The 26,822-nt window shown below is 42.9% G+C and overlaps 1 protein-coding gene across 2 annotated transcripts; it reads right to left on the bottom strand.

Annotated features, from left to right (window-relative positions):
* Nucleotides 1–4,366: 4,366 nt before the first annotated feature.
* On the bottom strand, nt 4,367–26,091 carry MKNK1 (MAPK interacting serine/threonine kinase 1). Of its 2 annotated transcripts, XM_040072643.1 has the most exons (14): nt 26,027–26,091; nt 25,035–25,146; nt 22,489–22,581; nt 20,339–20,437; nt 19,564–19,661; nt 17,999–18,078; nt 16,481–16,554; nt 13,275–13,379; nt 10,233–10,288; nt 9,572–9,667; nt 8,601–8,795; nt 7,785–7,949; nt 7,128–7,171; nt 4,367–6,213 (listed from the first exon to the last, which is right to left on the bottom strand). In XM_040072643.1, exons 4-14 carry the CDS (start codon nt 20,433–20,435, stop codon nt 5,985–5,987), a joined length of 1,239 nt encoding a protein of 412 aa, XP_039928577.1. In that variant the 5' UTR covers nt 20,436–20,437; nt 22,489–22,581; nt 25,035–25,146; nt 26,027–26,091; the 3' UTR covers nt 4,367–5,984. The 2 variants fall into 2 exon arrangements, with proteins under 2 accessions (XP_039928577.1, XP_039928580.1); XM_040072646.2 differs by lacking the exons at nt 22,489–22,581; nt 25,035–25,146; nt 26,027–26,091 and adding an exon at nt 18,207–18,390 and having other exon boundaries at nt 20,339–20,357.
* Between the last annotated feature and the right edge of the window lie 731 nt (nt 26,092–26,822).

Genomic DNA, 26,822 nt, shown 5'->3' with positions numbered 1-26,822 from the left:
GAAACAGGATGAAAGGATGGAGCTCTGGTGCCAGCTTAGTGTCTTTCCCAGAGATCCCCTAAAATCACCATGCTATGGGGCAATGTGTGGGGAAGGAAAGCACACCCACACTAGCAGGATCACTTTCAGGTGACAGTGTTTGCAGTGTTACACCGATGACGGCTGATGTCTCCACATCAAGGAGACGAGTTCAAGTCGCCATCTGATTTCCTAAAGATCACCCTCATCACCCCAGCTTTTTTAGAATCAAAAGCAAAATGGCTTCAAGTACTTGGCTGAGACTTGCAAACTTCTCCAGAGAATCAACAAGGCAGGAGAGGAACTGTTGGAGCTGAGGAGGGCACGGCTTTGCCATCGATTAAAGTGAAGGCCTCGCTGCTCCACACAGCTCGGGCAATGCTTGTGGCAGTCGGAAGTGTGCTGACATGGTTCAACAAAGGGTGATTAATCAGAGCCAGTGTAATTGAACACTCCCACTGCTGCTCAATTAATCTGATCACTTCCCCTATAAATCCACAGTCGCAGCCTGTGACTGCAGCAGAGCTCATTGATATGCCAGCAAGGTTTCCAGTTAGGATCAGACAGACTGCTCTGGCATTTCCAGCCCAAGCCTTAGGACTGAGTTCATGCCACCAGCACAGATATCACTGCTGGCTTCCTGCAATGCAATTGCATGGGGAAATCAGCTGCTCCAGTAGCACATTTGGTGGAAAATAGTGGGATGAAGGCCTTCAAAGCTGCCCAAGCTGTTTAGACCTAAAATGAAAAGAACTAGGATGGTCAAACCTTTAGGAACTTTGTGGTGTTTCCTGCAGGAGGGAGAACCTGCTCCAGTCTCAAGTAAATTTTGAAGTAAACTGCTCAGAACAGGGCAGTTTTACAGCTGCCCTTCCCTGCAGTGCAATGGATCAGGTGCAGGCATAGGGATGGGAGGGAACACACCCTGTGCTGATGGAGCACTCCCAGAATGGCTTTGCAGGGCATCATAGCACTGCAGTTTAAACTGAGGCAGTTTAAGGCCAGTCACGAGGAAAAGCTGCATCCTGATGCTGCTGGAAGAACATGTAGGGGGAAAACAGGACCTTCCCAAACCGGGGTGACATGAGCTTTTCACAAAACACAGCAAGAAGTTCTGGGTGGCATACTCCACTTAGCCTGGAGAGAATGAAAAGATTGCTGTAAACTCAGCTTGAAAATACCCAAACTAGGTTAACTCTGTAGAGCAGCAAGGATATGACGCAGCTCAACGTAAGAGGAAGTCAGCCAGTGTGGGACCAACACTTGCTGAAATCAGCTGGAAGCTTTGTGCCAGAGCTTGGTGCTTGGGCTGAGCACAGAAAGCATTTGCTCCACAAAAGTTTTCCATGGCAGAGAAATACATTTTTCTCTGAAAGCAGCACGTCCCCATGGATAATGTCACTCAGAACACAACGCTCGCTTGTGAATTACCAAATGGAGTCCACTCCTGTATCACCCCAGCAGCACTGACTGCAGCCCATTCTGCCCTCCCCTCTGCAGCACTACCTCAGGGGGTCTCAACCCCTCTGCTAGTGAACAAAGACAACCTGCTTCATCCACCACCACCAGAAGACAGTTGTTACTGTCACCAACAAAACCCCTTGGCAAAGTCTAGTGACAGCAGGACCAGCCTCACAGGTCTCCAGCAGGCAGCTTATGTAGCTCCAGGGTTGTTTCTCCACTTCATTCCACAGCAGGCTGCAGTGGAATCCCCTGGCTAAGTGGATCTAGAGCTGCTGCAAGAAGAACATCAGGATGAAAAATAGGAATGAAAAAAGGAGCAGGAAATAGATGAGGCAGCTCTGCTTTCCCTACAGGTAGTCTGGAGCTGGGTGCAGAGGCATTACAATTCTTAAGGTAGCTGACAAGAAAAGCTCTCAAGTCCTGAGGGTGATGATTTTGGGCAAGGGAACAATGAGGGAAGAAAGATTCCCACCCATATACACACACAGTGTTGTCTCAGAACTGGCCACAGGACTCGAATCAGATGTGGTGCCAGTCAGCTTTGTTCTGGATCAAAGAGAAAGCAAAAACGTGAAGCATCTGACTCCAAGCTCCTCTGTACCCTCTGCTCTGCAGAGCTCTTGCCTTTGCCCTGCTTCTTGATTAGCAAAACATTTCAGGAGGCCAAATTCCCCCTCCCCTGCCACTCCAGGCTGAATCAGAGCAAAGTTGCTGAACTGGGGCTGCTTGTCAGCCTGCCAAACTTTGCTAACCAATCTTAGTGTGAAGGCAGCTGTGACAGGCAGCAACAGAAAATCTGGTGTCAAATTAATTAGCTGGAAGGGACCCAGCAAAACCCCGGTACTGGATGAGTCAATTCCCATCCTCCTCAGGGTTGCAGATGTTGGGTGGGGTGCAGAGTCCAATTTCCCAAAGCAGCCCATGACAGCAAGCCCCCACAAAACAATCTAACGATGAAAGATTTCTTTTAGAATTGTTTTAGTTTTTTCCACATTGGAAGGGAATTTGTGTCTCAGTGACATCTCCGTCCAGAATAGAAAGAGTGGTTTTATTGCCCCCCCCCAAACAACAGCCACAAAATGGCACCATTGGTTTTACAGCTTTTTTTGTTCTTCCCAGAGAAGGGAACTTCTGTGGCTGGAGAATTTTAAAAGTGCTTATGGAATCTGGTGGAGGGAGGGAAGGAGGGAAGGAGGGAAGGAGGGAAGGAGGGAAGGAGGGAAGGAGGGAAGGAGGGAAGGAGGGAAGGAGGGAAGGAGGGAAGGACTTCCAGTTACCATGGCAGTATGTTTCCATGGAAGCCAAATTCGAAGCCTGTTGCTGCCACTGGAGTGGCCTGAAGAAAATTACTAGTTTTGAAAATTAACAAAGCTACCTTGTAAGCCAGCCCACCCACAGCACTCCAAATAACAAAGGCATCTTTGCATCCCTGATAAAGGATTCAACGAACATGTGGCGAAGGGAGAGCAGAAAAAATACCACACAATGAAATACAGGAGCTTCCTTTTATGCAACCAACAATACAGAAACAAGCACAAGGCTGAGTGCGCTTTGTGAAATATTGCACATAAAGGTCAGCAAAATCCTACAGAACATCCTGTGTCACTGGTTCCCGAGGGGACTGCTTTGAGACTGGAGCTGCTTGGTTGCCATTTGTTCGAAATTATTTCCCCATAAATCATGCTGATGGCTCTCCCTCAGTTTGCTCACCCACCTCCCAGAAAAACCTCGGGCATGGAAAGCAAAATTTTCTTGTGGGTTGCCTGATCAATATTAAGGATCAGCTTAGCTGCTCTGATGTTCTCCTTGCAGGTCAGAATATCTTTTTGAATTCTTGAAAGTCACCTTGTGCCATCCCAACCTGCTTTCCTCACCAAGATGGCACTTTTCCATAATTTTTCAGAAGCCAGGGAGCCCACACAAGCTGCCTGGTATAGTTTATCACATGTAACTGAAAATACATGGCACAGATTCAGCCCTTCCCAAAAGGGAGGCACTGGGACTCCGTGATGAAGTATTCATGTTCCACAGGCTGCCAAACAAGAAATTCACGGGCAACACAAGCAGACCCAGCACGACCTCAAAAGCACAGATCACAGAGTCCCTGATTTAGTGACCTTCCACCTAGGAGCAAGAATCTCTTCCTCACTGACATGAAAAGAGCCCTGTGAAGGCCTTCCAAATGAGGCCCTCTGGGGATAACTCACCTGAAGAAAGCTGAACTCTCAGTGAAAGGTAAAGAACAGAGGGAAAGAGGCACTGTTGGATCATCAGCTGAATCTGACTTCTCCTTTTGAGGCAAAGAAAGATCCAAGACCGGCCTTGACTCCTGTACCCCTGCCAAAAGGGCTCCTGTACTCTCTGCTACCCTTCTTGTCCAGGAAGGAAAAGGGAAGATAATTTTAAAGCACAGTTCAACTAAAAGCATTCCCTTTGAAAGAAAAGGCAAGTACAAATAAAGGGCCTGGCACCTGGATTGGGATTCCTGCTCTGTTCAGATTTCACTCAAGGCATGAGCTGCACAGAGCACTGTGGAGTGCTGCATCCCACGCCTCTGGGAAAACAACCTGCCCCACCCAAGAGCCACAGACTCCAAAGAAACCAAAAAATGACTCTGCAAGAGGCACTCAGAACTAGACTACACACCAGAGCAGAACAATTGGCTTAAGTTAACACCTCTTCCCTGCTTGGGGCGCTTTTCTCAGCTCCCAAAAAGAAATCTGAGATCACAGACTGATAAATAAAATAAATCAACAGAAGAAGGAGGTATGCCTGGTTCTCAGAGAATACCAACTGTCTTAAATCCAATGTCACACAAAGAAGTAATTCTCTTTCTTGTGTCACAAAAAAATAAAGACGAAAAAAACCACAAAGAACTGCCAAATGTGTTAAATACATAACTTAGGGCATTTTAATTAAAAAAAGCAAAATACATTTCATCAATCATCGGCTGGCACAACGTATCAAAACTTTTAAATAACAACTTTAATATTAGTCACAAAATACAGCATGTTTTATAAAAATAGCCATATGCACTGATATTACTGATAATGTAAAACCACTCTGAACAGGCCATGCAAAGACATTCAACTTTGACCTTTCAACTTCCAAGTGCTTGTTGCATCTGCTACTTTATTCCTTCTCACTCTGCTTGGGAGGGATTTGTGCTGGCACCTGGGGGCCTCCTCCTTCTCCCCTCCCTGCACACAAAGCCCTGGAAAAAGATTTCAGAATGGGCAAGTTAAGGTGCATCATGGGCATCTCAGTGGCCCAGTTTTCACAGCTTATGTTTCTGAAAGTGCTCAACATCTGTGTCCTTCTCCAAGGATCTCCCTTTGGTCACTTAAAATCTTCAGCTTTTCAGCCAAAACCCTTCCAAATTGTTCTTGGCTCTGTTGCACCACGGTATTGAAAGTGGAAGCAAAAATCTAGACAGCCAGCCTGAGATTACTGCAGGAGGCAGAATTCTACAGCTGCAGCACCATTTTTGTACAGTTGTACCTCTGCTTGTGGCATTTCTAAATTATTCACACACCAAAATTCACCAATGTCTGTCTGTTCGCATTAGGAACTCCAGGCGGGACACACAAAAGGTCATGGAGAAATACGATTTTACAGAAAGGAAGGTTTGGCTGAGGATAGAATTAGTATAATAAAACCCCACATTAGTATTATAAAGCCTACCTAACAGTAAATATAAACTGTTACATAAACAGTCTGTTACACTGCAGTTATCAGATTTAAGAATGTTCCAAGGGGACATCATGGACATCAAACTGCAGAAAATTAAAAAAGAGATGATATGGAGTACATTATAGTTAAGGGCAAAGATATGCCAGATAAAAACCCCACGTCTCCCAGTTTTCATCCCACATGCTGGCACACAAATCATCAACAACATAAAAAAGCTACCCAGAAGCTCTGCCCATCTCTAGAAGTATTTCTTTAGAGTACCACCCTCATTCTATTTAAGCCCAATGAATGTAATGGAGATAGAGATCCACACAGTCATCATCTTCATTCCTGAGTCTATAGAAAGAGAGGAGGGCCCTGGTGGTTGAGAACAGTCCCTACTGCTGGCAGTAACAGCAGCACCTTCAAAATGTGACATCAAGGAGAGCAGCCACTGGCAGGGAGAGGCTTGATGCTCTGCCAGGCAAAGTGTGGGTTTTTTTCCTGATGTTTTCAAGTTTGCATTTTAAACTGTGCTCTTCTAAGAAGAAAATGAGGAAAAGTTAGTGATTTATCACCTCATATATAATACGGCAGCAAACTCATCTTCTGCAGTTTAAAAAAAAAAAAAAATTCTTGAATTATCTTAATGCACTAAATCTGACAGGCAGAAAACCATTCCCATAAAAAGCTGTCCCCTTAAAGTTACGAGTCACATCACAAGCGCGAGCTCCTAATCAAAGTGTCAGGAGCAGAGCAGCTTTTGTCAGCGCCGAAAATCCAAGAGAGAACACAGACCGATCCTGCTCCCCACACAGCAGGGAAGAACTTCAGAAGGCTTTATGGGGAAGTGGCTGGAAGTCGCTGGTTTTGGTGGCGTGTGCCATGGCCCTGCGCCGGGCCAGGCGGGATTTGGAGGGAGGGGACAGCTTCATGGAGCACACAGTGCGGGCGCTGCTGTCCTGCTCGGCGCTCAGCTCGCTCTCGTGCTGGGACAGCTGCCGGTTCAGGGCTATGGCCTCGGCAGCAAACAGGGTCAGGTCCTTCGTGCTGCTGTTCCTGGCCAGGGGAAGAAAAGGAGGAAGCGGTTTCAACACAGGCACTTCACCCAGTTGCCCTCAAAGCAGCGTATCTGTTTCCAGGCGTGTTTATTTCTTCTACCAAATCGTTGAGACAGCAGGCAAAATGACCTTAATATCTGCATTTATCCTCAGAGGATACACGACAAAAACACTCTGTGAACTTGGAAACAGCCACAGTTCTACTCCTCCTTCTGCCAATGTCCTCTGATTATAAACCCAGGAAGCCACCTGAGATGTCACCCTTAATTTCTGCCTGTTCTCAAAGGATGGGCATATGGGGCCATTCTGCTGTCCTTCTCCAGAGAACTGCAGTCCCACTCCAACTGCACCTGTGGCTTAAGGAAATGCATTTCTGATGGGAGAGCCACCTGAAATCACCAGCAGCAGACATAGAGACAGAAACAGGTGACTCAGGCTCTCTGGCATAGAGACTCTCCCTTCAAAACACCTCCAACTAGGCTTGCCCTGCTCGCAGTAAATGGATATTGTGAGTGCCACCAACTACAAGGAAAGTCAGATCCAAGTCTGTGTTTCTGGTGATTATTCACCCATCAGAAAGCAGTCTCTTTGGGTAACACATGCCTTTATGCCTTTTTCTCCCCCTCCTGGGCAGCGAGATGACAAAACCATCATTATTTCCTGCCTAAGATTAACACTGCACTGCAGGAATTCCCTCTAATGCTTTTCCCACAAACAAGCAAGATTAGATCATAAAGAAAATTCAGAGCTTTAATATTTCTGATGCTCTTAACAAAATTAGTGCGGGACATTTATGAAGCTCTAGTCTCAGCCAGGGATGTTACCTCCTAATTTGTCAACTCCTCTCTCCCACCCATTCTTTCAGTAATTATTCCTGGCCAAGTTTACAGATGTTTAGAAAATAAACTTTACCTTTGAAGAACTTGAGGAGTGGGCAATCCCCTTTCAGGAGCTTGCTAGAAGAAGCAGTTAAGAGAAATTAATTACATATTAACAGCTGGGAACCAAACTTTCTCAGGAGAGACAAAAACCAAGTGACACCCCCAATTCTTTACAACTAAGAGATATTGCAGATAAACTAATTCACTGTGGGCTTACAAATCTCTGTTTGCAAAGCATATTTCATAATCTGTCTCCCCTCAGAAGAAGATTTCACAGCTTGCAGTTATAAGACTACAGCTTTGGAAGCTCTCCAGAGGGTCTATTCCTTCTTTCCTGAACTGGGAACTGAAACGAAAGAGGACACTGCTGTTCTTTTATAATCATATTTACCAGCATTCTGCATTACTGTATTAGCATAATAATTTGTGCACTGCAGTGCTTGCTGTTCACAAGAAAGCCATTTAAAATACACAAAGCAATAATTAAACAAAACAAACACTTAAAGGCTGACATATTCATCCAAATATTTACCACGCAGAAAAAATAAAGCCACTGTGTATCATTTAATTAATCAAGATACAAGCACTGAAACACACAAGGACTCTAATAAAAAGTTCAGAGACAGGGAACAGCTTGTTTGTCACTCTAGAACAAGAATGACTCTTTCACATAAAGGGAGATACATACTCCTTGAACCCATGAATGTTGCAAAACTTGAGCAGCACTAAGTCGTTCTTTGGCATCACAAACCAGCAGCTTTGAGATGAGATCTTTGGCCTCAGAGGAAATATGTGACCAGTCCTTGTCAGGAAATTCATATTTGCCTTCCTGAATGCTCTCAAAAAGCTTGTTCTGGTAAAAAAAAAAAAAAATTCAACTGAAATACACTGCAACCAGAAGGTTTCTCAGGTGAGACTTCCCACTCACTTTTATCCACCTAATGTGGAGAGCAATAACTGAACCCATCCAGTCTCCTTATGCAGTCAATGGAGTGTGACAGCCAGCTCCACAGAGTGGCTCAGTGCAGCCTAAGATAGACACAATACACTGTCTGCTGAAAACACTTCCCCCCACCCCTAAGAGGGCAGCTAAAATACTCTGGGTTTAGAAAATAAATTCAGACCCTACATGACAACCCTCCCAGGGCTCAGCTTTTATCTGAGGAATTGCACCGACTACCATAAACCAGATCAAGGATTACAGAACAAGGCAGGATTCCAGAGTGGGGAAGAGGGCAAGGAGAAGCTCTGACAATTCACAACAGGAGGAAGGAGAGGCAGCTGTCCAACCTTACTTTAGAAACTGGTATCACTCAACTTCTACACTGCCACCCTCACTTCTCAGTGACAGCTCATCCTCCCAGCTACCTGCCAGCATCAGGCACAGCTCTCCACTGCTGCAGACATGTGTGAGCTCTCCACTGCTGACATCCCAGCAAGTCCTACACCCAAAGCTCAGCGGAGAGCTCTGCACTCCCCACACCCCCAGGAAATGCACACTCACCTGGCAAACTCTGCAGACTTCTCCTCTGTCCCAGCCACAGTCCGTGCCGCAGTTGCCCACGAAAGGGGGGTAACCACTGAGCATGATGTACAGAATCACCCCCAGGCTCCACAGATCACACCGCTTGTCATAGAACGTGGCCTCCTCCATGAAGACTTCCACCACTTCAGGTGCCATGTACTCTGCTGAGCCACACTAAGAAAGCAAATCCATGCAAGTTTTCAAAGGGAGGGACACATCAAAACACGACTCAGGCTCATCATTTTCCACTCTTAATACCAAGTGGCTTGGTGTAAAAGCAGAACTCGGGCATCAGTGAATACTGAAGTTCCTACAGTTCTTTAGCAGCACCATAATCTGCTCCACATGGCTGTGAACCCTTAATCCAAGGTCAAAATATTAATTTACATCTTTCAGGTTTTTAGATCTTATCCATTAGTTACCAGACAAGTGTATCAGGGGAATAGTTCTCTGTAAGACTTCTTCAACACTGTCAGATTTTTCTTTCACAGTAAATGGTAAAAGCACAGGACTGTAGTTTTTTAAACTAATGTGTATTATAAAGCCACACACTGATTAGAGAGCTTGAATTCTCCTTAGCTCATTGGCTCGGCTACAGAACTGAAACATGGGGAAATGAAAACAAAACTAAGGTTCAAAGTTTCTCCATAAGCACACAAAAACGGGCACAAAAAGTTTCCCCATTTGATTGTCTAAGAGATAAGCAGGACCAAAGCATCACGTGCTGGCCAACAGAAGAATTAACACGGTGAGCTCCTGTGCTTTCGTGTATTTGTCCTGTGACTGGGAAAGAGAGACAGTATTTATCACACAGACACTTGCATGAAGTGAACTGTCCAGCACTGGGTGTAGTGGCACAGTAAGCTCTTGGGAAAGGTATCCTCTGGAGATAAGAAAAATTGGTTTACAGTAGAACAAAAAAAAGCACAAAGCCACAATAGGTCTCTCACCGGTGTTGTTAATTCAGGAGTAGTTATTGGAGTACATGCACTGTTCAGCTTCACCCCACTGCCAAGATCAAAGTCGCATATTTTTACTGGTGATATCTAAAAGAAAAAAAAAAAAAAAGGCCAGGAAGACTGTGATTAATTCAAAAGATATGAACAAGTGTATGTGTGAAGTAGAAAACCCCAGGACACAAGTCCCTAGTGAAAGCCAGTCTCTTACAGCCACCTTCCACTCCTTGCATTCATCCACCCTGCCCCAGCTGCACCCACCCCACCAGCACCTGATCCTGCTACGTTATCTTTTCATTTGGTTAGGCAAGTGCCAGTACACATCAGGGCACTTTGAAAACTGGTCAATGTGGCCTCTAAGCTGGCCTCTAAATGCTGCTTGTCCATCTGGGTACTGGCTCAGAACAGATGAGGCACTAGGGTGTCATTTCCATCCCTCTATAACGCCAATTAGATTTTTTATCTCTTAGCCACATCTTCATATTTTCAAAGCTCAAAAAAGAATTTAGTATCTTTTAAGCTTCAGGTCTGTTAAATTTAGTTGAAATTCACTAATGGGTTCAAAAGTTTTCAAGAAGAGAAAAAACACAAGGACTGTTTTTGGGAACCAAGTTTAAAAAATGCAGTTGGGAATGTTAAGAGACCAGAGCAGCACCTTCTCTGGAGATTCACACAGGATGTTTTCAGGCTTCAGGTCCCTGTGGGCAATACCTAAACAGAGAGTACAAATGTTCATTAGAAAGGATACTCCCCTGTTTTATTTCTCATAAATTCTCTTTATTAGAAGGTGGCCTGGGAAATATTCTAGGTCTGAGCTACACACACCTGCCCCTCTTAAACATAATAATTTAATTATAAAGTGCAACTGGTAAAAGTCACTGTTGCATCCTGGTATACTTTTATCCTCCTTTACACAGGAGAGTCTGTCAAGCAAATAAGAACCTGCTAACATCAGAACTTTTTGTTAGTCCAAATTAATTACGTTCCTTAAAACAAGCTTATTGAGATGACTAAACTGTAGGAAAGTTTAAACTTTTATACAGCTTGATGAAATTATTTTTCTGACTTTTACAGTAAACTTCTGTCCAGATGGATCAACTGGCTTGCTGAACTCCTATCAGCACAGACAGTACTAGAGGCACTCTCCCCTGCAAAAAAATCCTGAGTTCCCAGATGAAAATACCCCTTTGAGGTACATACTCAGTGCTGAAGCAAATGAAAAATTAAAGGTTCAGTTAGAGATGCAGAAGAAGAGCTAAAGGAAAACAACCAAAGAGCTTCTTCATTTGACTCCTATCAGAATAGGCAAATCTAACAGAGAAGCACAAAGTTATCTGTGTAATCCATGTGCAAGGTGGTTCTCTATTGTCAAAGAACTTCTTCGAATGCCTAAACTCACAATTTCTGGAAGTTGTCCATTTAATATTGTGAAACTCAGTTGAAAGGTAGAAAATGAGAGGCAAAAAAATCAAATGAAATGAGCAACTTGTAATGCTTCAATTTAACTGCAGTCCAGTCTTGATTTAGAAACTTACACTCCAAGGACACCTGGTATTACTTCAGAGTGCGGGAAGGAAAACTCCACCAAACTCTAGGCAAGGGAGCTTTTAATGCTTTTTAACGTAGTTTTTTCAGCACACTCCACAAGGTGTGGCTTAAAATATAACAGCAGAGCCCCAACCTAAAGGAATCAGCGTTCATGCTGACACAGCACACATGGCTTTGGCACAAAAGGTGGCACAATGAACCCACCGAGGTGGCCTGTGCTGACAATTACAACAAGGCTGACCGAACTCCCAACACTTGGCTTGGCTCACAATGGGAAAGCAAACAGTGTCTTTCTGTATTATTGTGTGAATTCAAATGTCTGATGGTGTAACACTTGATTTTGCAGTTGCACAGAGCACTGAGAAAACAACTGCCTTTAAACACCCCCTCAGTGGATTATTAGCAATAAAGCACACACATCCCAAGTGGGTGTAAGGCAGGATTATCATCCAGCTGAGTTTTAAACTACTCCTGGCAAAAGAATTAGTTGTCCTCATTCAAATTTTTTTTAAAAGCATTTAGCTATAGGACTTCACCATTAAGCTGTGCAATAAAACTGCTTTAATTTCCTGTTTACTTTAGTGTTCTGTATCCTACTTACTAATTATTTTAATGTCACACAGAAGAACCATAAAGAGAACAATAAAATGAAAAGGGGATGTTGCTGATTCTGCAAGCCATGTCCCCGCTGTCCCAGTTCACAGCAAACAACAAGAAAGCAGATTGCTGCTCTACAGCTATTTTAATCAATCACCCTCCTCTTGTTTGGGAAAAGGGGAATTAAAACTAAAAGCCGAGAGAGAACTATAGTAAGGTATTAACTCAGTGGATGTTAAACCACTTGAATGGGATGCCTGGACTTTCAGTTGCTAAGAAACCCACTATAACCCTGCACATCAAAAAGATTTTTTTCCACATATTCAGCCTAAGTTTCCTGTTTCTTATATGTCCCATATCTGAAAGTAAAAATCTTCTAAACATATTCAAGAAGCACCATCTCTGAAGGTTTAATGTTGAATTATGACATAGACAGGCCATGAAGATTACAAAAACTCTTGATCCAAACTAACTTTGGTTTCACATTCAAATTAACTTTTGGTAACAGTCACAACGTGTGACAAGATCCACATTCCTCAGGTTTACCCCTTTTATCCCTATGCCTTGCTACAATTTTCTTTTTAATGGGTTCAACTTGTTGAGGTACCAGGGCTATGATTCCAACTCAGCATATATAAACAGCCCTGTAACTTAAAAGTACAGACTACAACTACACATTTATTTAGCCAGAGCCAATACTACGCAATTTAAGCAGCAAATGCAAATCTGCTGAGATCCTGCAGGCTAATCAGAATGGCATAGAGGAGAAGAAAAAATGTATCAAAATAAATAACCCATAAACATTGTCCAATTACACACCATTCTATCGAGAGCTAGTCACTGTAACAGTAACTGAAGCTGCAAGGTCAGAAAATCACAACATGGGAAAGGCTTCCAAAGTATCCATCACCCAGCCCAAAAATATAACTGGGATGACCATAATGAACAGAAATTTTTGAATTTAAACCAAAGTATTCCCAAGTCAAAAAAGCAGCACAAAAACACCAATGTAAAAACAAAAAATCTCTACAAACATAACTGCTTAAAATCTACGCAAATTCCAAAGGAATTGAGGACACCTTCAAATAAAAACTATGGTTCACCTAGGTCTCTCAATTTAACAGTGAGAGTCCAAATGTGGGGGCCAAGAGCTACTACAAACCATCTGGTCTTGTGACAAGCAGAAATTCTGAGTAATTATAAAAAAGTCAACTCTGTTGACCTGAAAGATGAGGAAATTAAAGCTGTATTGGATCCCTTTTGAGTAACCTTTATATGGTGGCTTGTGTGACAGGAACAAACTCAACCCTAATGTTAACTCCCACTGGATGCTGATTCAAGTTTTCTTCTTGAAAAACCTGTACCATCTTAACACTCCCAGTTACTTAAAATACTACAATATGAAAATAATATCATAAAGGAAAACAGCTTAAGTCATCTGGCACTGCTGTAAAAGGAAACACCAGCAAAAGATGGCTACTTAGAGATAAATGTGCTTTGTAACCTGAGTGTACAGTATTAACTAGTAAAGATGGAGGCAGCCTTCTCTCACCTTTTGTATGAAGAAAGTCCAGAGCAGAGGCAATGTCTCTCACCACTTTGCTTGCTTCTCGTTCATTGAAGTGCTTCCTCTTTTGTATATGGGCCAGGATTGAACCTGTCAGGGTAACAGGTGGAAGGGAAAACCTCAGTAAGAATGCTGAACTAGTTCCAAGTATCATGAATCCACAACCTCATTTTCACACTTTAGAGCAGCCTTTCACAGCAGGCAACTTCTGTAGAGCAAAGACGGGAATGACTAAGAAGAAAAGGCACAACTGAGCAGCTCCACCACTGAAGTGTGCTAGAACATAATTTTCAAACAGTGCAGCTGTCTAGTTTAAGCACAGCATGAGAGGCAATCACTGCCCCAGGACATGACTGGTCTGTTTTCCACACACAGGGACTAGAGATTTGCCAATAGTACCAGCAGAACTCAAACATCAGCTAAGGAGACGCATAAACACTTCATCAAAACCCAACCTGCCCCAGGTCATGGGTGGTCATACTCAAACTCTCAGCATTTTCTGTAATGTCACCACCAATGAAACCCTGCACTGCAAGTCAAGGATACATGTTTTGTACTTCAACACCATCAAAGTAAAAAGAGATTGGACCTTTAAATACACATCAAATTTCCCACAGACATCAAGGCAAGGCTTCTGCACTGACTTAAGGCAAAATTTGCCCAGAGATGTAAAATCTGACAAAAGACCTATAAATTAAAACATACTGAAGGGCTGGTAGCTTGCAGCCAGAGCCTCACTGGTATTCCTTTAACAAAGAATAAAGGGAGGCTTGATTCCTCATTTTCTTAAAGTGAATTTAATCAAACCTCTCAAAAGATTAAAAATGTGTTTTAAAAAATCATGTAGTCGACAGAGATCCCAGCTCCCTAAGTAGCCTTACTATTGTCTTCTATTTTCTTATTCAGAGAGATGTATTTGTAAAAGCAATCAGGCAAAGAAATTCAAGGAGTAACTGCTATTTGTTATTAGCCCAGGTACACTCAACATTTTCCATCTCAGGTGATTTCCCTTTTATTCTTCCGTTCTAGATGTGGAAGGACATCTACTGGGTAATTCCTATTCTAATACCACCCATGCTACTGCCACTGCTCCACAGTGAGCATTCAGAGGAGGAAGAGAAAAGATGTTCAAAAAGAAGAGAGATGGAGAAAAGACTGCTCAGAGACACACAGCCACACTGTGTCAAGGCGGGTGGAGGAAGGCCACTTTGGACCAGGTTACTAGATTTCAAACTCAGACATTTTCCCTTGCCAAAACCCACACCTTCTAATCTGCTACAGATTTCTTGAGTGCACAAAATTCAAAGGGGTTTCCTGGTGTAGTTGTTCTTTGCACCTTTAGAAAGCATTAACAGTTTTTCAATGTTTCCAGCTCTGTGGAAAAAACCCCACACTTTGCAGGAAACAATACAGAGCAACCTGAAGTGCTCATTTCACTCAGCAGGTTTGTCTGAAATTACCTTTCTGAATAGAGCTGGTGTTCAAACTCTCTCAGGTAAAAACTGTATCAATAAAAACATACTTTACTGACTTTATATTCAGCCCACGTAGAGAATTGTCACGAAGAAAGAATAGCAGGGCACTCCTGCCACAGATGTTCCTACCTCTCCAGTACTCATCAGAGAGAAAGCATCATATAGCACCTCTCAAAATGCATTCCAGAGGGGGAAAAAAAAAAAAAACAAAAAGAAGAAAAAGCACTCAAATCATGCAAGTTCAACCTAATCAGCTCGATTTTAACTCATTCAATTATAAAATGCTGTCAGACAAGGATACTAAAGGGACTCTGGACATCACAGTGAACTGAAAATAGACAAAACAGGAGCGGAGCTCCTTCAGTTACCGCAGCTACTGGAAAGCACAGTTGAAAATGGAAAGCCCAAATGATGCTCCAACAGGGTAAGTAACAACAGCCTCTGAGTCTGGAGTTACTGAAGTAAGGCTTGCGTTGAAGATTAATGTTCTCATTCTTGCCAGCCTTGCCACTTACATCAGAATCTGCAGTCCATCAGATCTGACCCTAATTCCCATTCTTTGTATTCAAACCACCTACCTAACACTTCGAATACTGGGTTTTTTTTAAAAGAAAACTAACCTCAGCTCTTGCAGAGCCTGTAAAAAACAGCAGCTAAGAGGGAAGGAGTAGCATTACTATCCTCTCAGCAGCCATGCAGGTTCACAGACAACCACAGACTCACAAAGAAGAGGGTTAACTAATGGAAGAATGTAGAGATGAAAAAAAAAGACAAATGCGGATTCATCTCAATCAAGCCCTATTACAGCTAATTTGTCAGAGACATCTGTGCATTAAGACAAAGTGTTATGGGCAAACACAATAAAAAGATGCAGCAATTTTGAGAAAAGTTAAACAAAAGCTTTTACTCAAGAAATATACACATCCATCTCTTTCAAAAATAGTCCTGCATCTATGCAGAAAGATTTTTTATTTCTTGCACATACAGTTTGCTCCTGGAAACCTTGACCAGAGACAACAGGTGATGTTCTCTGGGCAGCAGGATACTCCTGAAGCTCAGTTTTCCTTTGAAGGGTTGGCCACATTAACTCCAGGTTTTGCACAGCCATGCAATTAGTGTGTACTGTAATTATACTCCATGCAGACAAACATGAGAAAGTCCAGGAAGTGCTTGCTGCAGCTTTCTCTTTCCCCAGGTGAGTGGGAATTGCTGGAGCCCAGTGACCACTCAGGCTCACCTGATGGGCTCTCAAACACCCACAAGCACAACTGGGTCTCAGTAACAGCACCCCCAGGCACAGGCAAGGTGATTTTCATAACAGAGTTCCATGGGTTCCAGAAAATTAAGTCAAGCCTACATCAAGGGAAAACTCTGCCAGAGTATACAGATGCTGCACTAGGATCATGGATAATACCTGACATCCTGGGGGTCTCCCCTTGCCTGAAGGGACTGGGACCCACTGACTGCATTTCAAACCTGCCACTCTATTAGAGCTGACATTTCCATCGCTCAGCCACAGAAGAGGATTGCAAATGAGTGACCAAGCCCATCAATATTCAACAATAACCATACTTCAAGCTGTGTATAATACTTCCTCTTCTTCTTGTCTTGAAATTCTCAAGCATTTAAAGTAAGTTGGTCAATTACTACTTTAAAACAGAAGCGAATAAGAGCAAAAATGATTCAGTGAGCAAAGGCAGAGTTCCTGCACAGTACCTCCTCGCAGCTTCTCAAAGACCAGGTAGTATCTTGTGTCATCTTCAAAGAATTCTACTAACTCCAAAATGTTCCTTTAAAAAAAGAAGCAAAAAAGAAGGGAATAAAGGAAACAAGCATGGAGTGTACACACAGCAATTAAGAATTTCAGTGTGGATAACTAGGAAGTGCCAAAGTAACCAAAGTACAGAAGTAACCAAAAATACAAATTCTAGTTAAACAAGAATTGCTTTGGTGGCCTGTGGCATTAAAACCACATTTCCAACTCACTGAAATTTCAGCACTGGAAACAGGCCAAACACCACACTCAGACAGGACTGTGAGAGCTCTGCTACTGCTCAATTGACAGGATGATAACTGGTAGTAGGTTGTATTTAATAATTTAAAACACTGCATTTGTGCTGAAGGCAGAAATAAAGAAAAAATTATTAAACGGGCGTTCTTTCTCTCTGGAAATCACAAAGCAAAACACACAGGGCTCAAAGGAGACAAGCATCTGTCAACAAGATATTAAATCCAGCTCCTTAGTCGCTATTTTTAGACTAACTCCTGTTCAGCTCATGTAAATTCTTTGCAGCACAAATACCCCAGGTTGCTTGGAGAATGTTAAACGTGTAAATAAGAATTTTTTTCATTTAATGGTACACCCAACCCACGAAATCTTGTATGTAATCATGTGAGCTTGAGTTTTTCATCAGTTGTATACTGGATGACCATTTACTCTTAACCTCACAAAAAAAGACAGACACGGTCTGTTCCTCTGCAGCACAAAATAAGCCCATGGGTTTGGTAAATAAGTTGGTTTTTAATTTATTTCTCTATGTTATATTAAGTATTTGTTTGAAAAATTCAATGTAAGCTGCACAATTTTAATATATATACACTATCTGTTGTATGTCCATTCTAGATTAACAGAGACATCTAAAAGTAGCTTCAGAACTAGCTGAAACCCATCACAGAGCTCCCAGAGCCTGCTGTCAGGGCCTACATAGCTTTTCTTCCTCTTCAGACATGAGTAGCAGCTTTACAGTTGCTTCATCCTGTGGTAACCCGAAGTCAGCAGACATCCAAATGAGGCCTACGTTATCTGTTTGCTGATCTAAGAGTTCCAGTGCCAAAGCAGGAAGGCTGACACGAGGACAAACCACACAGCAGGGAAAGGAGTGGTTAAGATTTCCTTTCCACAGCAGCTGGTATCATGTCAGCTTCTGCTGATGGTGAAATCACAGGGAGAGTGTCAAAATGTTAATTTCTCATCTGGACAAAAGCCATGCATCTTTGAAGCACAATCAAGCTACACTGACCTGGCTGCTAATGGAGTTATGTAATTATTAATCTGTAAAAAGTTCCCCTAAATTTCACAGGTAAAGAAGGAGAAATTCTTACCCTGAATAAGTCAAGTCTAAATTTCAAGTGATTTTAATGAGACTACTGCAAAGCTTCTAACCTTGTCACACATAAAAATCTGAAAACAAATAATCAAACACTTGAAATAAACAAAGACAAGATTGTACTTACTTGTTACCCTGACACTGGTACAGAGTTTCTATTTCACGAAAAACCCGACTCCGACTATGCCCAGCATTTTTTTCAATGATCTGTGAAAAAGAGTTTTAAGAACTCATATTTGAAAAATTACTGCAGGAATGGTGCATGTAGGTCTGAAATTAGGTAGCTGTTCCAAGGTTTGAATCTAGGGCATACCCACTGGAGAAAAACACCCCACCTTTGTTTGTTTGTTCAATTTCGCATCTGGCATTTGTTTAAAGAGCGGAGCAGTGTCAGCAGAGCTCTGGAAGGCATTCAGAGGACAAGAGAAATCGGGGCAGGAAGAAAAGAAAGGAACTAAATCCACACGTTACACAGCTGGTGACCAGTTACCACAAGCTTTTTCTTGCATCATTTTAACTCTGCAATGTGAAGAACAGGATATCCTCTTGAGTTCTACCAGAAATACATTTGAGTCATATCAGACACTGATCAGTCAAAAAGAAGAATTTATCATTAAAGGCATTTAAGCAACAAGTACCAATTTCACCACAAAAATGAGAGTTAAATTCATCGTGTAAACTTTATGGAGACCCAATAATAGAACCTAAGATAACATACATTCAATCTCAGAAGCCAGAGACTGAATACATACATTCAATCTCAGAGCCATCAAAAGTCACTGTCCTTCACACCATCCTCAGGTTGAAAGAGGACAAGAACAAGAGCTTTCCACAGAAGCTGAGCCTGATTGCTGTATAAACTGAAAGCTCATGACATTACCAGAGCATCAACACCATCTATAGCCAGAACTCGTTTCTTATTTCTGCAGCCTGAGTTCTCTGGTGCACAACAGGCAACCATTTATCAGTACCACACAGCTCCCTGTATCTGGTCACATCCAATTCCTAGTGCAGAGCTTTGTTTATTTCAGCCTTTCAACTACAGCAATTTTACAAAGTACAGGTAAAATTCCAGCATCTATAGAACTACATGTTTAAAAAGCTTAAAATTTTGTGCCTATATTTGAACAGAATCAAACATAAGCCTTCCCTGTTGCTATTATTTGTGTTTGTAATTAAATGGGGGTCTCAGGATAATAACGAATTAATAAATGACCCCTAATGTTTTTCAGTGATGCTACAGAAAGAAGATTGGCCTCTATCAAAAAATAAAGACAGTTTTACCTGAACATTGGCAGCACCTGATGCTCTCTGATCTTGGAGCAGCACCCAAAAGCTTGCACTATTTGGGAGGCCATGCTGTACAATGACTCAGCCTCTTCTTTAATATGAAGAGACAAAGGTAGACTACAACCAAAGCAAGGCACGAGAGGAAAGCTTGCTGAGATCCAACCATCACAGTGATTGACTGTTTGTGATTTCTACCTGCAGCTGATACACCAGTTGTTCACTCTGACACAACACTTAAGGTGACAGGTTTTCTCAAGAGTTATAAAACAAGCTCATTTCAAGCATCAAAAGTTTCCTAAAAGGATTTGCTATCATCCACTCTATTGCAGGTTTTCCCTGAGATACTCAGAGGAAGAAGACACATCACAGACAGAAGTGATGCTGCTTTTACTCTCTACTTACTTTCACTGCATATTCTTTCCCAGTTTGGAGACTGACAGCACCCTGAACTTTAGCATATGCTCCCTCACCAAGCAGCTCAGCAGTCAGCTTGTACAAGTCTGCCAAAGAAATCCAGAAGAAAATCCATCAAAGTGAATTTTGAAAGTGAAAGTTATTTTAATGAATAACATCAAGACAAGCTTCTTATCTGATAAGCATCCCTCAAATTTATGTAGTATTAAAGCAGACATGTCAGTCTTAACTATACTTCCTCCTTCACATCCCTCTTTCAAGCTCCAGAAAAATTAGAAGTAAGCTTTATTACAGCACCAAAATTATACACTTGTTCACACTAGAATTGTTTTATATCTCAGCAATCTCTAGGATTTCACCAACCTTCCCTGTCTTCATGTAAAACTTTGAAACATTTTTTTCAAGGGGCAAGCAATTAACTATTTACTCAGAAAATGCCTACCATACATAACCTACTTGCAGAGATAGTGTTTTAAGTATAACAAACTTGAACATTTAAACCTAGAATGCTACTGCCATCTTTATTTGAAATGTGCCTTCCATTGCTACTTGCCCACTAAGAAGTTTTACACTGCTCAGTTTTCTCACTGAACTATATTTTACTTAAGAAACTTCACAGTATTTGTGCACACATGTATTCAATCAAAACATTTTGACATCAGCACCGTTCCTACCCAAAAATGCAACGTTTAGCTAAGAGAGCAGAAAAACAGCAGAAGCAAAGCAGACCGTAACAATTAAAAGCTTTTAAATTGTCACCAACCTTCGAACTTCCCAGGGACCTGATCTGTGGCTCTGGTTCTTTTTTTCTTTTTCCTTTTCCCACTGTCTGCTATGGGGACAGGCTGACTGCTGACCATCTCTGTGTGGCAGAACAAAGAGGTGACTTTAACAACCAATTACTTTAGGAGAAAATGCACTTGCTCTTGTGTGTTTATGTTCTTATCTATCCAAAAGTTTCTCTGCTTTTCTTCATCACAAGCTGCCACCTCTTTTCCAAATATCAGAGGAAACCTAACAAGGTAATTCAGGTGCCAGTTAATAGTTTGGGGGTAGGTGGGTGTTGATAAATAAATGTAAAAACAGGAGGGAACAATGATGCATCTATACTGAATTCTTACCTCACAGCACAGTAAGGCAAAGCACAGAAATAACCCACAACAGAACACATGCCCTGATACCAGACAGCACTTGCAGCCCTCACAAGGGCACTCTTCTCTGAGCTATTCTACTGTTTTACAAAGATTTTTTCAAATCAGCCCAAGAAAATGAGTTTCCAAAACAGCAGGAAGGTGTGAGGAAGTTTCAAACCACTCAGTGAAACAAAGCAACCACAGGAGTTAAGGTATCACAGGAGCAGTCTGGGCCAGTTGATGCTGCCAAAAGGCCACAAAGAAAACCATTTCTCACAGAACCAAAATGTACCTTTCTAAACCACAGATCAGTGGGTAATTCATGCTCCAAACCAGGAAGTGTTTATGGCATTTAGATATTTTTTTCTTACATTACTAGCTGCTCAGAGATAGAGCTGCTCTGCTTGAAGGTGGTGCTTGATTTCCACAAGGTGTCAATTAAGTAACTTTAATGGCCTGACCTTCTACAAGTCATAGCTAGACAGATTCTATTCTATTTTAAATATCAGTTTCAGAGCTTGAAACAGACTAAAAATCAGCAAAACCTCCAGAATGTGAATACTGTTTCTTAGCACAGCTGACACAACCAGCTTCACAACCAGCTCCTGCACTTTACCAGCTGGCTCTGATATTTACAGTCAGCTGTTTATTAACTCACTACATTATTTCAATTCCCTTTAGTCTGACTCAATTCCTAAATTACGGATAATTGCTTCCCTGAAAACAGGAAGTTCAGCTAGTCATGTATACAGAAACCAAATTGCTGAAAAATTGACATTTTTAACCTATAGTCTCAAGTAAATTTGCCATCACACTAAAGCATCAGATGTTTGCTGCATTAGATTCTTATTACTGCTCTGGTCTGCTATTTCACATCACTGTGTAGCTCACTTCTGTCAACACAGCTTATCCTTTAAAGGCATCACAGCTTCACTCTCATTACTCACTTTGTTATAATGAACCAGTACTTAAGTAACAGCTGGTACTACAAGAAAATGCCTTCAGTCCAGCCAAAGAGATTTTCAAGCTTTCAAATAAATATTTTTTTTTTTCCTGCAACTGTACAACCAAAAGTTTCTGGTGACACTGAAGGACAGTGTGTGCCTCAACCATCCAAGCAATGCTGAGGAGTTCTGCATACTGCAGGAGTGCTTCTGGTGACAGGGACACTGAGGATGCTGAGGCAGCTCACGCTGCCAGACACAGAGTTCAGGGACTGGATGGACTGCTCTGGAGGGAAATGGCCCATGGACGCATTAGGTCCAAGAGAGAGTCTTCAAATTCTGATCTGTCCTTCTCCTGTCAGGTTAGGGTTATTACTCACAGGGTAATGTTACCAGCAAAATCCACACTGTAAGTAAAATGAGAGCAGGTTTCTGTCTTAGCTGCAGTTTTGCTGAAGCCCCTGAATTTTATTACCATCATCGTCACTCAGCGTTGAGGCAATATTTAACACACACATTATTCAGAGCCTGTGTGGGAAGGTAGTTACAGCCTTTCTCTTTTGTTGTAAAGAAAACTTGCAAACAAAGCCAAGAGAAGAAGAAAGGGAACAATTACCACGAGTTTCACCTCATTCAAACCTTAAGTCATCTTTCATCTTGTTTCCTAACACTCCATATATGAACATGCCACAATCCACTACCCAGACTCTAACTCCCCTCTCTTTCTAATCTGCTTCCCAAAGGAAGGAAGAGTATATTTGGAAAAGAAGCATGTGTGTATAACAGGAAGCACTCGGAGAACACAGAAGAGATGCCTTTTTCTATTAAGGAAATACCTTGTTTGTGCTTTTGAACTTAGTGGAAGAAAGCAGAGTCCAGGTAGCACCACCTCCAAAACTGGGTTTTTCTTGAGCCAAGTTGTTCTGGAGCTGAAAAGAGACACTGTCATATTACCGTTCAGAAATCATGAAAATGTTTTTCCACACATTTAGGTAGTGCCCAGAGCCTAAAGACATTGCAAGGATTTCTTGTGCCAGGCTTCACGGGAACACACAGCAAAAGCACACCCCACCAACTTCACTGGAACAAAATGAAAACAGACTTTAGTCCAGTTTTCCTCCCAGCTCAGTGTCTCACATTGTTCCTGGACCCCCCCTTCTCCGTCAACACTGATTCCTGCAGATGTGGCTCATAATGAAACTGGACACACTCAGCAAGTGCTGATTCTACAAAAACCATCTAGTTGCAGGAAGCTCAGAACAACCCAAGCTGCCTTTATAAAGCAACTACATAGTGATTAACTGTGTTTGTAATGTTACACATCAAGAGAGACGCAATTTGAAGAGGAATAAAGTGCAAAGATGTATGATATTCCTGTGTAAAATCAGAGACATTATTTTATACTCATTTTGTATTAAGTATATGAATTTCGAAATGCAAGAAGTGAATACTCTTCAAAATGATTTTTGCACTAGTTTGCCACAATTCATTCTTAGCTGTCAGAGTTACCTTCTCGTTCCACCCACAATACAGCTTTTAGTTTCATTTAATCTGAGTTATCCTTGAAGGGAGAGGAACTTAGAAAAATTCCAACATCTTCTTAATAATATACGAGAGCATTAACATTTTCAAATGAACACCCCACAGTTCACAAGAAGCCCAAGCAATCCCATTTCATGAAAGAGCAAGTCTGACAAAAATTATTGATCCAGCCTTATCAGGCATTACTCTAACAGCTCACAGAGCGTCACAGCTGACACCACCTGCCTGAAACCCTTCGTGCTGGGGAAAAGGTTACAGCAACCTTTCTCTTTATGTCCATGCTTCCCCCTGCCATTCCCTCTGTCACACTTTCGGAAGATCAGCGTCATTATCTCCTGCTTGCGCAATTTGCAAAGTAACTTTTTGGTACTCTAAGCTAACACTTCCCTTGCAAACTAATTGGGGGTTTTCTGAGGTTCTGAGTCAAACCCTCCAGCAATGGGTGGATTTCACTTTTCAAGATGCACATCAAGTTATTTCAGACAGATTCCTCCCACCCCAATTTCTTACTTCACCAGGATTACGGCTGGGGAAGTAGGGAGAACTGTAACGGTGAGGAGAGCACACAGCACTCCTTTCCCTCTCATGTTGCAGGAATAGCATATTTTGACCCACGTGCTGCAGACACGAGACCTCTTGAAATCAGCCTGTGTTTCCCCAGGCACACATGCATTTCTTTAAAAGCATTAATTATCATTCAGAATGACAGCAAAAGAACTGTTATCATCCCCACTGGAAAGACAAAAGCAAACAAGAGAAGTGTCCCGATCCAGCTAAGACATAACAAGGAGAACAAATGAGACTGAACGTGGCTTAAAAACACTGTAATCTTTTTTATTTCTTGTTCAAGGACAATGTATCTCCAAGGCAGCCACGTGGATGGCAGGATATAATAGAGTGTATTTCAAAGGGCTAAAAATAATTGTGAATGGTGAGCCCTGTCAGGAGCAACATGGCATACACACTGGTTATTGCACTACAGAACATCCCCTGTCCTTCCACATCCAGCAGAACAGCCAAACAGAATATTTAATGCTACACTGACCACTGGGAGGTAGCTCATATTTAAGAGTTACCATCACAGGGCAGTACGAACTGAGCAGCAAAGTTATTTTAAACTCCATCACGCACATTCTAAATGAGAAAAATCCTAGCAACAGTGCGTTGACTCAACTACTTAAAGGTTCTCCAACCTCTAGAGCACTTTTAAATTAAGGAGATATCCAATGTAAGTAGGTTTTGAGGGCCCCTTACTAAACAGCAAGCTGTTTACTCTCTTCTACATCTGATGAACATGAACAACTCTCAGAAGACTGTCTCTGCATCACCAAGTAGCTCTTCTAATCCCCCTCAGCTCCCTTGCTCGTGTACACCAAAGAGAAAAACTTCCTAGAAGACAACTTTTCAGTTTATACAAATACAAGATAAACATTTCCTGCTCTTGCTTCACACTCCACAAACGATCAGATAATCACATCTGTGGCTGGAAAAAAAAAGCTACACAATATACACCCACATCAGCAAGCCGCCTTGTTTGGAGAAGCTAATCTAACTAAATGTTTTTCTAAACTTTGAAGCAAGACTGCTTTCAGCTCTAAAATTAAGTCATTAAACTCCACTGCATTGTTACATTTGACATCACATAAGATTTGTACCAGTGTTCTAACACTGGTTACCAGGAAGGTACTAGAAGGAAAGAGGAAATTCCTCACAGCAGTAAATATTTTTGAAAGCATTACAGAGTACTGGTACCATGAAACAATGCCATAGAAGCATTTTGGTTGAAAAAGACCTTTAAAGAACCAAGAAAAGTTCAAACGCACAAGGCACCCCACTTTACCTGGAAGGCTGTCAATACAAAACACTTTTAGAACTGAAGTGAAAGAGGTTCAGCTCTGCAGGAGTGTTTTGCCTTGCTTTCATCCAGCACCTGGGAGGCATGAAGAGGAGCTCTGTTTAGGTTAAAAAAAAAAAAAAAAAAAAAAAAGGTAAATGATACTTCTTTGAAGTTATCAGAACATACACCAATCTTCCCAAGCCAATTGTGAGTCATAACATTGCATGATAGAGGCTTTTAGAAGTGGTCAGCTTGTAAATGGAAAAAAAAAAAAAAAAAAGGCAGTGGCTTATTTCTCAACAAATCTGACACTTCACAGCCAAGTGCCAGTGCTGTCAGGGAATGAAATGATTTTTGGCTATCATAGGTCCTACTGAGGCCAGCAGCCGAGCTGTCACCCAGGGCTGTCCCGCTGCTTCTCCTGCCTCAAAAGGTCACCCTGCTCAAACTAATATCGCAAAGTACACATTACGCAGATTTTCAGTGCTCCTCGGGGTTCACGGCTCTCGTTTTACGCCAGAGAAAAATCACAAGAACTAAAAGATTTCTCGTGATCACACTAAGGAAATGGTTCATTCGCCTTTGCCTGCTCTTCTCCCACCCCAGCAATGTCCTCAATAGCAAGCAGCTTGCCGTAGGAGTGTACAGACTGACCACTCTTTATTGAAAAACGCACCGTGTATGAAACAAAGCACTTTAAACCCTCGGGGGAATAAATTTCCAGCTCCAGACACGAGGAAACTCCCGCATTCCTTGGGGAAGGCCCCCATAGCCAAAGCCGCCGGCCGGAGGGCTGAGGCGCCTTCCAGCCGTCCCCGAGCAGCCGGGGCTGCCGCCGCTCCCGGCGAGCGACCGCTCCGCCCGCCACACTCCCGGGCGAGCCGCAGGAGCTCCTGCGGCCACGGAACGAGCCCCCGGGCACTGCCCCCCTTCCCTCGCCTCCCCTCAGCCGGCCGAGCCGGGAAGCGCCGCGGCCGCGTCCCCGCTGCCCTCACCTCCATGGCGGCCGCGGGTCCCTGCTCGGCGGGTCGGCACCGTGCGCGCGCGGAGCGGCGGGAGCGCGCCTGCGCGCGGCACCGCCCCCGCGCACCCCCCCGCCGGGAGCGCGAGCGCGCGAGGCGGGGCCGCGGCTCCTCTGAGGGGACGGGGACGGGAACGTCAGTGGGAGAATGTCCATGGGGGAATGTCAGTGGGGGAACGTCCATGGGGGAACGTCAGTGGGAGAATGTCCATGAGGGAACATCAATGGGGGAATGTCCATGAGGGAACATCAATGGGGGAATGTCCATGAGGGAATGTCAGTGGGGAAACGTCCATGGGGGAACGTCAGTGGGGGAATGTCCATGAGGGAATGTCAGTGGGGGAACGTCCATGGGGGAACGTCAGTGGGAGAATGTCCATGGGGGAATGTCAGTGGGGGAACGTCAGTGGGGGAATGTCAACGGGGGAACATCCATGAGAGAACGTCAGTGGGGGAATGTCCATGGGGGAATGTCAATGAGGGAATATCCATGGGGGAACATCCATGGGGGAACGTCCGTGGGGGAATGTCAGTGGGGGAATGTCAATGGGGGAACATCCATGAGGGAACGTCAATTGGGGAATGTCCATGAGGGAACATAAATTGGGGAATGTCCATGAGGGAACATCAATGGGGGAATGTCCATGAGGGAATGTCAGTGGGGGAATGTCCATGGGGGAATGTCAATGAGGCAACGTCCATGGGGGAATGTCAATGGGGGAATGTCAATGGGGGAACATCCATGAGGCAACGTCAATTGGGGAACGTCC

Source organism: Hirundo rustica, chromosome 9 (assembly GCF_015227805.2).
Source record: "Hirundo rustica isolate bHirRus1 chromosome 9, bHirRus1.pri.v3, whole genome shotgun sequence".
Lineage (NCBI taxonomy): Eukaryota > Metazoa > Chordata > Aves > Passeriformes > Hirundinidae > Hirundo > Hirundo rustica.
The sequence above is the reverse complement of the archived record's forward strand: the minus strand, read 5'-3'. Positions and strand labels throughout refer to the sequence as shown.

What these genes read in the sequence shown, in the direction of transcription:
- MKNK1 (XM_040072643.1), bottom strand. Translation starts at nt 20,435, where the DNA reads ATGGTCAGCAGTCAGCCTGTCCCCATAGCAGACAGTGGGAAAAGGAAA. An exon ending in CTTTGAGAAGCTGCGAGGAG is followed by an intron (nt 13,380 to 16,480) that starts GTACTGTGCAGG and finishes TTACCCTGACAG; the next exon opens with GTTCAATCCTGGCCCATATA. An exon ending in AACATTCATGGGTTCAAGGA is followed by an intron (nt 7,172 to 7,784) that starts GTATGTATCTCC and finishes TGCTTCTTCTAG; the next exon opens with CAAGCTCCTGAAAGGGGATT.